General features: G+C 36.3%; 1 protein-coding gene across 2 annotated transcripts in view; it reads right to left on the minus strand.

Moving 5' to 3' along the window:
- LOC121737578 (ABC transporter G family member 23) overlaps positions 1-15,081 on the minus strand; it is a 106,772-nt gene that overhangs the window by 45,004 nt on the left and 46,687 nt on the right. The window contains exon 1 of one of the 2 annotated variants that reach the window (XM_042129236.1): positions 14,140-14,286. The exons of the other annotated variant lie outside the window; for it this stretch is intronic. Coding sequence (XP_041985170.1) covers positions 14,140-14,150 — 11 coding nt within the window. The 5' untranslated portion in view covers positions 14,151-14,286. Of the gene's footprint in view, positions 1-14,139; positions 14,287-15,081 lie in introns of those variants that run through there. 2 annotated transcript variants of the gene reach the window in all.

The following is a 15,081-nucleotide window of genomic DNA, read 5'->3' on the forward strand; positions in this document are numbered from 1 at the left end:
CTTTGCCCGCGTCAACATAATAGTAACAAAGATTAATCTTTTTAGGGTTCCGTACCCAAAGGGTAAAAACGGAACCCTATTACTGAGACTCCGATGTCTGTCCGTCTGTCTGTCCGTCTGTCTGGCCATCTGTATGTCCGACTGTCTGTCTTCAGGCTGTATCTCAAGAACCGCTATAGCTGGACCTCTAAAAATTTCACAGATTGTGTATGTCTGTTGACACTACAACAACAAATACCGAAAACAAAATAAAGTTAATATTTAAGGGGGGCTCGCATACAACAAACGTGATCTTTTTGGCTTTTGTTGCCCGTAATCAATAATGACAACAAATAGGCACTTGAAATAGTCACAAAATATTAAATTATAATCTTACTGTAATGTTTAATAATAAAATAAATAATGAAGGGGGGGCTCCCAATTCCCATACAAAAAACAATTTTTTTTTTCTCTATAACGGTACGGAACCCTACGTGCGCGAGTCCGATTAGCACTTGGCCTATTTTTTTTCTCATCTTTTCCACTGATTCTTCGCTCCTGTTGGTCGCAGTGTGATGTTGTATAGAATAAAGCATTCCTCGATCAATGGTGCATCTTATACCAAAATACATTTTCAATCCGAACCAGTAGTTCCTGAGATTAGTACAAACAAACTGTTCAGCTTTATTATATCAAGTATACATGAAAAAGAGTGTATTTTCTAACCTCTCTCGTCCTAAAATGGACCCATTTTTAGGGTACCGTAGTCAAAAGGAACACTTATAGTTTTGGTCTGTCCGTCTGTCCGTCTGTCCGTGGTTTTACTCAGCGACTGTAGGATCTACAAAGCTGAAATTCGGCATGAATGCAAATATTGATGATGGTATATAAATTAATCTAAAAAAATATATGTACTTACATACAAAATTTTTTGGAGGAGTTCGCGCACAAACACTGTGACACGAGAATTTTATATATTAGAGTTTTTCGCGCCAAAGGTGTTCCAAACAAATTTCTGCATAGCATCAGCTAGTATATCATTATCTACCAGCTGTTATAGCTCTAGGTATGTAATTACTCAAGTGACGTCATACCTGTCAAATGTCAAATGTCGCACAGTGTCATCTAACATCTTGTGTAATGTTGAGTTAAATATAAGAATCTTTCAATCTTTCAATACGATTTTTACCAACGCTTGTCTTATATCTTTAAACGAGCAATTCTTGTATATATGTATATATATAATTGGCATCTCGGAATCGGCTCCAACGATTTTCATGAAATTTAGTATATAGGGGGTTTCGGCGGCGATAAATCGATCTAGCTAGACATTTTATGACATTTTATTCGTGTTATATCGAATACCGAGCAAAGCTCGGTGAAATAGCTAGTAGGTAGTTTAAACAACGTAGCTTCTACAGGGTGTAACAAAAATAAGTGATAATACTTTAGGGTGTGTATGTGTTCCTTATAGAGAGTTCACTGTGAAAGTAGCAGCACTGGAGGACCAAATTTTTTTTTCACTTTTGTATGGGCAAGAGCCCGAGCGTCACGAGTTTCCCCATACAAAAGTGAAAAAAAAATTTGGTCTTTCAGCGCTGCTACTTTCTCAGTGAACTCTCTATAAGGAACACATACCCACCCTAAAGTATTATCACTTATTTTTGTTACACCTTGTATATGGATGGCCCGATTTTGATGGGGTTTTATTCAACTGCATCAGACGGCTGGCTAATTTTGTTATTTGTATGTCTGTTTATGAACTAATTACGCTTTAAATATGCCTAAAAGCTTGAGAATATTTAGATAAAACCCAGATCCCAGAAAAGAATTTAAGTTAATGTAGTTTTCATCACGAAAAAAGTACGGTTCTCTACAAAATTGCGGACAAAATATTCATAAATTATATCATCGTGATAAGGTAAATTATTTTTAACGCAACCTTTCGGTCCGCACAAAAACACAAGTTGACGTAAAACTACAAAAACCTTTCCTCACCCGGAATCGAACGCGCGTCATTGCGTAACGCGTCATTCTGACACCCCGCCATCTTGGAACGGCGTTAAATAATGACATCTGTCACTGTTGACAATGTGTCCATAAAATTCAATTTGCGAAGAATTCAACTTACACATTTTTCAATTCCGGAATGATGGCGTGGACTTATCTTATATTATCGATCAAATTAGACTGATATCTGAAATAACTACCAGTCATTAAAGTTTAATGGTTGACAATCAAAATGGTTCGCAGATTAACACGTGTCGACTACAATTAATTTTTAATTGGAACAATTATAATGACGGTAATACACATGTATTGTTACTAGCTGGGAGTGGGACCCGATTCTCAGGTGTTTAATGTCGTTTCCACTAATTGAAAGAACATACGAGGCAAGATAATCGAGCCCCTGCTGCGGTAAACGCTATGAAATGAAATATATTCATTGCAAGAATGTAGTGCATAATATAAGTCTTCAAATTATAAAATACTGTTCTAAGCATTCTGCCATCCAGGTGGCGTGCAAAAGTCATAGTAAACATTTAATATACTTAATATTGAACATTATTTTATAGAATTACAAAATTAGAATCTATTACAAAACAAAGTCCATAATTATTAAATTAGCATTAAAATATCCAAAGTCAAAATAAGTAAAATTCATAAAAAATAATCAAAATGTCAAAATTATAGCAATAAATTCAAAAAGTTATTAAATCAGCTATTTTCAATTATAATTCATATATTCTTGGATACTATAAAAACGTTTTTCTGCTAACCACTTTGTAATTTCTCTTTTGAACACTAGGTTTTTTTATCTTTTATTTTATTTTAGGTTTTATATTTTGCGATCCATACTAATAATATTATAAATGCTAAAGTGTGTCTGTACTCTGTCCGTCTGTTAACTCTAATTTTGCTGTTTTAGACACTTTGAATTCCGGGGAAGGACACAAGATACTTTTTTTAATTCATGATGAAACATAAAAGTCAAAATAACTCTACTTCAAACACTACAAACATTCACAGTGAATTCTATACTATGTATATGATGACCTTTGTGGCTCAGTGGGTGGGCTGTTGGTTGCTCAAGCCGGGGGTCGCGGGCTCGAATCCCGTCGACGGAATAAAAAGTTTTCAAAGTTCCCGGGTCTGGATGTGTATTAACTATGTGTATCATATAATAAAAATCTTACATATATGTAAGTATAGTATAAAAGTATTAAACACCCGTAACACAATTCCTTCAGGTACTTATTGACTGGACTGACGTGGTGTGAAGCGTCCATACTCCATAGATATAAAAATAGTTTAGAAATCAAGTAAATTGTAAACTTACATTTTATTATAATTAATTGTAATTTGTACATGTAATAGTTGAGCAAGTCCAGCTGAGTGTGCCAAATGTGGGTCACAGTGAGTCACCACAACGTGTGCTGGATGTGACACACCACACACGAGATGTTTGTTAATTATTTAATAATCATTGCACTCGGACATGAGATAGCATAATAATTAGCAAAATTTGTCATGCGATACCTATCTGCCAACCTTCACTTGAAGCGTTGTAATAATTATATTGCTTTAATTATAGTCCGTTTTAACGTTCCTTTTGAAGCACAAGGAATAAATTTAAAGTTCTGTATTAATGTTAGTTAATAGATAAAATTATATATTATGTAGGAAATATTCTTCCTTATCTTAATTAAGGTATAGTTTGGAATTTTGAACTCGTTTGTTTCCTTTGACTTTGTCAAAGGAAACAAACGAGTTCAAAATTCTTTCGTAAATGTTCCTTAAAAATTTTGAATTAATATAAAATTTTGTTTTGCAACTATTTTTTTTACGTGGTAGAGCCATGCTTCGGTACGAATGGGCCGGCTCGACCGGTGAAATACCACGGGCTCACAGAAAACAGGCGTGAAACAGCGCTTGCGCTGTGTTTCGCCGAGTTTACTGGAGGCCCAATCCCCTACCCTATGCCCTTCACTATCCTTCCCTATTCCCTTCCTTACCCTCCCCTATTCCCTCTTTTAAGAGAGTCTTTTAAGACCGGCAACGCAACTGCAGCTTTTCTGATGCTGCGAGTGTCCATGGGCGACGGAAGTTGCTTTCCATCAGGTGATCTGTTTGCTCGTTTGCTCATTTATTTCATTAAAAAAAATTGACACAAAAATGATAACTCCATTTGATTGTGAGCATGTGAATTTATATTAATTTAGTTACATTGATAAAATTTATAAACTTATAACTATAAAATATAATTTCTTAAATCTGTATTAGACCAATAGACACCCTCGCATTTAAAATGTTAGTATTTAAAATGTGAAAGTATATAAATGAAAGTATGAATAGTGAGGGCGAAGTTATTTAAATATTTATCCATCTAGGAGTGCGTTATGACGTGCGCGTTTGCTACGCGTTTCTGCGCTTTTGGTGCGCGTTTCTGCGCATTTCTTCGTTTTTGGTGTGCGTTTCCGCGTTTCTCTACATTTTTTATGCGCTTTTCGTGCGCGTTTTATGCACGTGGATCAGCGTTGCGCGTTTCCCAAACACAACAGCAGACAAACGCGCACGTCTGAACGCGTCATTGATATTTTTATTGCATACATCTCTTGACCGTTGACACAGTTATGATTGCCCCATTGTAATGTGAATAGTGGTTGCGATGCGAACGAGTTGTACGCCGCTCTGTTTGGCCGACCACACGCAAGAGTATTATCGAGGTATGCAGCCTACTTAACTGGAAGGTTAAGCGAGTGCGAGTTTTAAAAGCGAGGAAGTTAAGGCGACGCCTTGATAATTTGGCTTTTTTTTTTTTTATGAAATAAGGGGGCAAACGAGCAAACGGGTCACCTGATGGAAAGCAACTTCCGTCGCCCATGGACACTCGCAGCATCAGAAGAGCTGCAAGTGCGTTGCCGGCCTTAATAGGGGAGGGTAGGGAAGGGAAGGGAATAGTTGAGGGTAGGGAAGGGAATAGGATAGGGGTTAGGGGATTGGGCCTCCGGTAAACTCACTCACTCGGCGAAACACAGTTTTCTGTGAGAACGTGGTATTTATCCGGTCGAGCCGGCCCATTCGTGCCGAAGCATGGCTCTCCCACGTTGGCTGCAGCGATATCGATTTTTCTCAGCAATGACTAAAGCTAAGAAATTAAAATTCATTGTCAGTATTCATCATGTCTTTGTCTTGGAATTACCCATAGCATAACACGATTAGTAAACTTTTGTAACACAGAATAATCGATCAAAAAGACCTCTGTAAAAAAGGATTCCTGTTTTGACAACAGAGGAGAGTGATTTAAGCTTCCAAAATTTGTACATAGATCGGTTCAAGCATACACTTTAATTTGCCCATAGCTTATATGAAATGTATTTATGGTTTTTAAATTACGCGACAAAAACAATTTTGTCGCTTACGCCCTTTCTATTTTTTGCTGTTCCATTGCTTGTTTTCAATCAGCAATCTAAGACGTATCCAACACGGTTTTTTACTTTAACGCGGCGTCACCTTAAGTATTGCCACTAAAGGAAAAGGAAAATTTAGAGTTTCGAAGTGGAGAAGTTAACTACAATATTAACTACGTCATTGATTTTTAAGTTCTTTTATTTAATGGATTTGACTGATAGAGTTGTGATATTAATTATTAACTTATTTTAAAATTTTATTGTTTTGATAAATTTTGTAACTAATTAGCACTTAAGATATAAAAATTTAATGCTTTGATCAATTTGTTACCATATTCTAGCAAATAAAATTATGATTATGATTATGATTAGGGTGGGAACTCAGTTTTATCAGAACAGTAGAAACCACAAAAATCTTTTTAAATAAGTAATGAATGTAGATCATCAATGTTTCGACATTTTATATTATACTAGCTGTCCCGGTAAACGTTGTTTTGCCATATAAAGTATTTCGCCCTCATTTTATTGAAGTGTATGTCACCATGGCAACGTCCATCGCTATCCCGTCGCACAAACAATGGTCACCGTCAGTCAGTCCCGAGTTGTAATAATTTACTATTATTTATTCAACAAATGCACTTATCAATATGAGAAGTACCTAGTAGCCGATTATCAGACCTACGGAATATATGCATATAAAATTTGGTAAAAATCAGTAAAGCCGTTGCGGAGGAGTACTCGGCCTAACATTGTGACACGAGAATTTTATATATAAGATTAACTATTTAGCACTGACAACTGTGTGATTTCAATAGAAATTTAGATTACTATATCACTGTACCTTGATATTTCACCAGACTTTCATCAAAAAATAAGTACACACAAAGCCACTCTGGCATTGGCTTAATGAGGCCGCCATAATTAAAAAGTAAAATATCCACAGACGAATATATAACCTCCTCGTTTTTTGGAAGTCGGTTAAAAAGAAGAATTATGTGACATTGACAGCAGCTGCGTCCTTGACAATATAGTGTGACATAGACCAAGTGACCTTCATTCTTGAAACTATGTCAAATCTTTTCCTTCAGCTCTCCCAGCCAGTTTAATACAAGAGATAGGCTTAGATTCTGAACCAGCAGAAACAAGGCACAAGAGCACGTTTTTGTGGCTTGTAGAAGCCTCCCATGACCAACAATTACTGTATTAAGCAATATCTGCATTTTTTGTGTTAGCGGTATCCTTGCTAACAAATTTTCACACAATTGTTTCTTTGGCAAACGTCGCGGAGGACGAATTTACGAGTCAATACTCGTATAGGCAATGATTTTTAAATATAACTTATGCTACAACTTGCATAAAAGAAACCTCATCAACGAGAAAAATGTACGTCAATCTCAATTCTAAAACGTCAAAATTTACGCAATTTTTTATCCTAAAATGTCAAAAAGGGTAAAAAATTTAAAATACTCCATATTTCATAATTCGATAGAATGTTTTTTAAGCTATAGCCTACGAATAATAAAAACTAAGGAATCGTAACTCCCATACTATTCCGTTTTAAATTTGGTTCCTTTTGATCTGTCATGTAACGTCAGCCTAGTACCGCTCAAGGTCACCTAAATATTGCAAATGTATTGAAATGTGTACCTAAGGTACACTTTTTTGACAAGTATTGTGGAGCATGTTTTTTGACGGGGTTACTTTTCCTTAGTTTTTATTATTCAATATTATTCAATGCATAGCTTGTTTCAATCAAAAATTCCGTAACGACTAAAATCGTTTCAGTTTGGCGGACTTCGGCATGGTGTTTGTGTACGTGCGACTAGCTGTCAACTGTAATACTGACTACTTTACTTTTTTATGGTCATGGTGGAGTCATGATAATGATGATGATGACTCGGCCTCGCGTGCCCACGATCATTAAGTGCAACTGACTTACAATGGACTGGATCACGAAGATGTTTGTTACCAGTTCCGTGCATCTTTTACTCGACAACAGAAAACCTATAAGGGTTACCAGGCCAGAAGCATGGTAAAAAACGGATTCTACGGAAGAATAGACGATATTATGATAGATAGACAAAGGAAATACGCCATTTTGTTACTAAACTATGTCAGTATGGTCATTCTTTCCCGTTTTTAATTAATTTATTTTTATTTTACCATTTATTTCAGGCATCTAGGCCCATAATACAAATGCCTTACAGAGTAACATACATATTTATATTATAATATAGTACCTGGATGACCGAGCTTTGCTCGGTATAGCAAACACTCATTGGCTTCTTGTTACTTAATAACGCCATCTGCTGGTCGTTAAAACAATTAGTTGCTAACAAAATAGTATTATTATTCGCCAATAGATGTCAGGAAGAGTCATATTTTTCAGTTTATCGATTTTCGATAAAACACGAATAAAAAGACATTTTCTGAAAATGATTCCTAGGTAGATCGATTTATCGCCCCCGAAACCCCCTATATACTAAATTTCATGAAAATCGTTGGAGCCGATTCCGAGATACCAATTATATATATATATATGCTCGTTTAAAGATAAAGATAAGATACCTAAACGACTAACATACATATTATCATTATACACTTAAAAACTACACTTTGTCACTTAATAATTTTAATGCATGCAGGGGTGCTAAAATGGTCACATTTAGCAATTCCTTTCAATCGATTCAGCAAATGAATTGTCCCGTGTGTGAATGAGCCCGTGGTATTTCTCCGGTCGAGCCGGCTCATTCGTGCCGAAGCATGGCTCTCCCACGGGAATTTTCATCATAAGGAATCGCAAGCAGTAATTTTCTTAGTCATGATAATAAACAAAGATTGCACAACAGCCGTGAAAGCGTGAAAAACAGAATCACACTCGCATTTAATCAGGTTATAATTATTACCATTTCTATAAGTATTCTGACTTTAAACATGTAGGCTGTAGCCTACATGGCTGAATTAAGAGGATACACCAGAGGCGAGAGAATTTGAAAATAGGTATTTGAAAATGTATTGCTGTCTCACCAATCTCAAGTCTCCCACCGCAGAGCGCGATAGAGACAACACGACAAAAGTTCTAATATAAGAACAGAAAATCTTCGATTCGTTGTCCCCTTTTTTTGATTTAAGTATTTTTTTCATTAAGAATTAAAGAAAGGCTTGAGCTGTGTTCCTATGTTTTATTTTTTGTATATTTTAGCCAGTTTTGTTTTCTGGGTGTTTGAACACAGAGAAAGATCTGGCCATTTTTTTGGGTTTTTGAACGTTCTTATCTTTTTTAATAATAAAATTATGAAAAAAAAGAAAACATAGGGACATGCTAATAGTGGCCATAGATATTCAGGAAAAAAATCATAACTCTACCGGCATTATCCAGGGAGGAAACAGGGGACAGCGTTTGTATGGAAAAATGGTGGTGTGGACTCCTCTTAAATGACATAGGGTCGATTATTGCTAGACATTATGAGCGCTGAGCCTCTAGCCAAGACGTTTTCTTTATAAGCGTTAAATTATATGAAGTTGACGTTCGACTCGTGTAATGTCGATTCCATACATTAGAGCGATAAAGAAAAAGTCTTGGCTAGAGACTCTGGCCAATATGGGCTATACAGAATGTAACAAAACTAAGTGACAATACTTTATGGTGTGTATGTGTGCCTTAAATACAGTTCATTGTGAGAGTAGGAGCGCTGAGTGATAAACTTTATATTTTTCTATGAGCAAATTCCTGACTGAAAATTCATTCATTCATTCAATTCATCATTTATTTTAACCAACAATGAAGGTCCTCCTCTGCATATTGGCCACCAGATTTGGCAAATTTTGAAATACTCATGGAATCACATTAAAAAGTACAAAACAGTAGCGAGCCTGTTTCGTTGCTATTTAAATCATAGACTTAATATATACATGATTTAAATAAAATTTTATTTTTTATTTTTTTGGTTCGGGGACTTTCCATAGGATTTCGCTGAATCAAAACAACCAGAAACCGCTCAAACTAATGAACAGATTGCGTTACAATCAACTTGTTATTGTTAGAAGACAACATTTTCATAAAAAAAGACATTCAGAGATTATCGTATTTCGTAAGGTTTTCAATAACACATTAAATGTACTAAACCGTACATTTTGCGACTTTAAAGCCTATAATATTATTATTCAAGGTCTATTTAGCTACTACACCAAGTTATATCATAAATAACCGATTTATTAGCAGTTTAGGCGTAACAGCCAAAGAAAATTGTTTTTAATATTCGCTAGAAAAAGACTTAAGCGCGTGCGAAGCTCTTAGCCCGAAAATATTAGAAAAAGATTTTACCCGGGCAAAACCTAAACGAAGAGTAAAGTTAAGCAATGTTTATACTTCTTATATTAGTTCTACCATAATGCCTAAGCTAGATAACCAATTTTTGAAACATATCAATAGATTATTAATACCCGAATAAAATAAACGTCATTATCATATCTACAGAGTGTAACAGAACTTAGTGATGATACTTTGGGGCGTGTGCTCCTAGTTTGCTGTGAGAGTAGCAGCACTTAAAGAGCAAATTTTTTCCCAAACACATAAAAAAAGTTACTCTTCCAGCGTTGCTACTTTCACAGTAAACTGCATACAAGGGTCACAGTGCCAGATAGGCTATCCACAAGTTAACTTGACAGATAGAGTATGGAGAATCTGTGAGATAAGTTGTGGATAGCCTATCCGGCACTAAAGTGCCGGATAAATCTGGAGGTGGTGAAACCGGCCCTTAGATTTTTATAAATCACTAGATGACGCCCGCAACTCCGTTGCGCCAAAACTTGTTTATCGCGCGGGAACCGTACATTTTTCCGGGATAAAAAGTGTCCTATGTCCTTTCCCGGGACTCAAAGTATCTCCATGCCAAATTTCAGCAAAATCGGTTCAGCGGTTTGGGCGTGAAGAGGTAACAGACAGACAGACAGACACACTTTCGCATTTATAATATTAGTATGGATATGGATGGAGTACAATATAAAGGAGTACGACAAAACAATCTGCAATATTAATCGTTTCCGTGGGAGTGACGTCAAATCGGGTTTTCCCGTCCGACGCGAGGCAACGTCCTCCTCGGAATGTTCTGGATATTCATCATCATCATCACCTCTATTATTATCAGCGTCACCATCAAAATCAAAATTGTTTTATTTCTGAATAAATTTAAAATAAATGTTTTCAGAATGTCCTACATGTTGCCTACCACCGGTTCGGGAACTAACCCGGCGAGAAGAACCGGCGTAAGAAACTCCCACTGGGCTCACTTTTTTCTACCTTTTTTAAAAATAAAGTTTACAAGTTTGTGACATATCTTTATCATCATCATCATCATCATCATCGCTAAACACATTTCATCATCGACAGTTAATATTTCAACTACTGGAGTGTCCATAATCCAATCATACTAATATTATGAATGCGAAAAATCTGTATGTCTGTTACCCCTTCACGCTTAAACGACAGAACCAATCTTGCTGTATTTTAGTATGCAAATACTTTGAGACATGGGAAAGGTAATTACTTTTTTGTTGCTGAAAAATGTACGGTTCTAGCGCAATAAACGAATCTTTGTGCTAGGGAATTCTGGGCGTCTACTTATTGTGGAAATAATGCGTGAAGGCCGCAAAGGAAGATCTTCCAGCCGAGCGAGGTATGCTCGGTCAGGCCGGAGCCCATGTGATACATTTCAGCTGTCGTATATATGTCGTAGGATGATTTGATAAATCGGATTATCGCGGAAATTCTAGGGACTTCGCGAAAACACGGATAATTAGATAATGCTGCTAATATTTTTCAATTTTTCTAAAAAAGTTAGGTTTTTTGCGAAAACGCGAGTTACCTTAGTAACATTGCACATTCTTAACGCAGATTGGCTTGATTTTATATTTTGGTATCGCCACAGTATTAAATAAATTCAAAAGTGTGTCCGTCTCAACACTGGTTGAACCGCTTTTGATAAAATTAAGCATGGTAACAGTTTGAATCCCGAAAGAGACAATATAGGTTTTCTTGCAAAAAAATGTATGGTTCCCGGCCAAAATAAAATTAGCACGAATCAAGTTGCGTATACAGGGTGTAACAAAACTAAATGATAATACTTTAGGGTGTGTACGTGTTCCTTGTAGAGAGTTCACTGTGAAAGTAGCAGCGCTGAAAGGCTAGATTTTTTTCTGATTTGTATGGCCAGGCCCAGCGTCACGAGTTTCCCCATACAAAAGTGCAAAAGTTGCTCGTTCATCGCTGCTACTTTTACAGTGAACTCTATACACGGGACTCATATACACCCTAAAGTATTATCACTTAGTTTTGTGACAATCATTACAATTCGTAAAATATATGAAAATTTACATCTCACGTGTATAGGTATAGATTATTTAATATACAATATACATAATTTTACTTATATAATTAATCACGTGTGTAATATTCCGACATTATAGTTCAGTTTCGTGCAATTAACATTTCATTAGATATATCCTCAAACCTGTATTCATTTGATAATTTTGATATTTTGATAATTATTCATAATAACTGTGAGAAAAAATTCTAAATATGATATTATTTAATCTTTGGTACATTAGAGTTTTATGTACAGTACAATGACGTTGCTTTAAGAGAATGTAAGAATTCTCGGCAGTCGGCACGAATGTTTAGACATAAATTTACGTATTTCAAAAAACCTTACAAGTATGAAAATGAAAAAAGATAAAATAATTAACAATTCTCACTAAAAAAATCGATACATAGTATATACACGATTATTTTATTTTGTTTTTTTTTTCTTTTCCTGAAAAATCATGAATTTATATTTTCTACCCTGAATTAAGAAACTATAGAAATAAAAAGCAATATTTCTAGTAAATTTTCCTCTAGTTAACAATAATAAAAATATTCAATTATATCTAACTCAAAGGTGACTGACTGACTGATTGACATAGTGATCTATCAACGCACAGCCCAAACCACTGGACGGATCGGGCAGAAATTTGGCATGCAGGTAGATGTTAGTTTAGGTTAGGACGTAGGCATCCGCTAAGAAAGGATTTTGATCAATTCTACCCCCAAGGGGATGAAAGTTTGTATGAAACTCTGTAAATTTTAAACCGATCGGGCTGAGACTTTGATACTTAATTAATCTAATAAACTTCTTAACGCGGAAAAATGTAGTCTATTTATAAATGTTCATCACTAAACGGCCTAAATTGGGGAAATAATTGACAATTCAAGTTTAAATCAAGTTCAGATCCGGTTTCAGTTACTCCAATGAATGACTGTGTACAGAAGGATTAATAAAGGCTGATGTTGGTGGAACGAAAATTCCATGGAAACTGTATTTTTTTCGCGGTAAATAGCCCAAGTACTTTTCCGTTGTCAAATCTTTGCCTGTTTTTTACCAAAATGGGCCCAGTTGCAGTAGTTTCAGAGGCATTTCTATACAAATAATTTTTTCTATATATAATAAATAAATAAATTCTAGCTAGAGTTTTCATTTTCATTACTTTTATAAGTAGAAAGGAAAGTAATCCTTAACACAATATGTTTCAATACATCCCTATCTTTAAAATTCCTTACCTATTTGTTATTCTGTATATTTATGAGTTTACCACTATTATACAGTTGTAACACTATAAATATCTGTGTGTACATATTCGAGATATAGACGTATACAGATGTATATTTCCTTTCACTTGTTCCTCACAATATCTGTAATCAGTCATCGTTGTATAAGTTATACAATGTGCGACCCACAATCGCGCCCTGAGGGAGACCGGTTCTATAAGGATATCAGGCGAAATACTTTGTCTATACAAAGGGGCATAGCTCCAAAACTATTACACCGATTTCGATAAAATTTGGCACAGATATAGAGCGGATCACGAGAATGGACATAGGTTAATTAAAATGTACGGTTCCCAAGGATTTCTCTAATGACGCGAGCATAAGCTAGTACGTTTATATGCGTGTTTTTCGTGCGGACTACCATTATTTATTACCTTAACAGTTACAATCTGTTCAAAGTTATTTTGTTATTGAATTAGTCCTTATTTTGTTGGTATAAAGATCCCGTCAGAGGCAAAATGACTGTGAATGGGCTGCAATAAGAATTTTCCGTATTATGCTGGTCAAGTAAGATGCTTTAGTATTTCTCTACAAATTCGTCACAGTATCATAGACGTTAAATTTGCGATAAGTCATTAGACTGTCAATATCTTCATATATAAAACTCAAAGGTGACTGACTGGCATGGTGATCTATCAACGCGCAGCCCATACCACTGATCAGGCTGAAATTTGGCATGAAGGTAGACGATATGACGTAGGCATCCGCTAAGAAAGGATTTTGATCAATTCCTTCCTCCAAGGGGTTAAAATAGGGGATGAAAGTTTGTATATAATAATAATTCTTAATGCGAGCGAAGCCGCGGGCAAAAGCTATATAAGACTGATATGTCTATATAACTGTCAATATAAGATTTGCGAATTCACCAGAACATTTTAGTTTACGCGTTAAGTTTATTAGTTCACTAATAACGTGAAATGCCTTATCAACAAAATCGCTCAAAAACTTTTGTTAATCAATTTCAAACAACGCGACACGGAGTTAAGTTTGCCGTCTTGTTATTGTCAAGATGACTGAACGCAAAAACACGAAAACAACAACAAAATTCCCAACTTGCGCCAAACATACGTTATAAGCATTCTAAATAAACAAGTCCAAACTTACGTTATAAGCATGTTAGCACAACACTGCACATTCACTATACACACACTTAACTGACTTCCGAAGAGTTTATTTTAACCTTCCGACAAGGATACAAAGGTATTTCGACAACTCTAAGGCTTTCGACACGTCTGTGCTCGCTCGCGGTTCGCGCCCGACTCGGGCGCTGCACGCGGTGACGACACGATTTCGTCAAGACAGGGTTTTCGCTGGCGTAACCTAACCCTGGCACTAAACGCCGATGAAATTTTAAGCGTCTGCGTAGACCGCGGTCCCTGTGGGAGCCCCCCAAAATCTAGACAGTACTAATATTATAAATGTGAAAGTGTGTCTGTCTGTCTGTCTGTAAACTTTTCACGCCCAAACCGCTGAACCGCTGTTGATTTGGTATAGGGATTTGTGACCCGGGAAAGGAAATATTATAGGATACTTTTTATCCCGGTAAAATGTGCGGTTCCTTCGCGATAAACTAATTTTGCCACAACGGAGTTAAGTACTCTTGTAAGTCAAGTATTCTTGTAAAACCGTCATATATATTTTTTTTATGAAATAAGGGGGAAAACGATCAAATGGGTCACCTGATGGATAGCAACTTCCGTCGCCCATGGACAATCGCAGCATCAGAAGAGCTGCAGGTGCGTTGCCGGCCTTTTAAGAGGGAATAGGGTAATCGGGGAGGATAGGGAAGGGAATAGGGGAGGGTAGGGAAGGAAATAGGGGAGGGTAGGGTAGGGAAAATGGTAGGGGATTGGGTTCTCTGATAAACTCACTCACTCGGCGAAAACAGTGCAAGCGCTGTTACAGCGCTGTTTTTCTGTGAGCCCGCGGTATTTTTCCAGTCGAGCCAGCCCATTCGTGCCGGAGCATGGCTCTCACACGTCAATTAAGAGCTATTGACCTTGAAGTCGATTTCTTAAAAAAAATAGTTAGAAGGTATTGGCACTT

The sequence above is a fragment of the Aricia agestis genome, chromosome 21, assembly GCF_905147365.1.
Source record: "Aricia agestis chromosome 21, ilAriAges1.1, whole genome shotgun sequence".
NCBI lineage: Eukaryota > Metazoa > Arthropoda > Insecta > Lepidoptera > Lycaenidae > Aricia > Aricia agestis.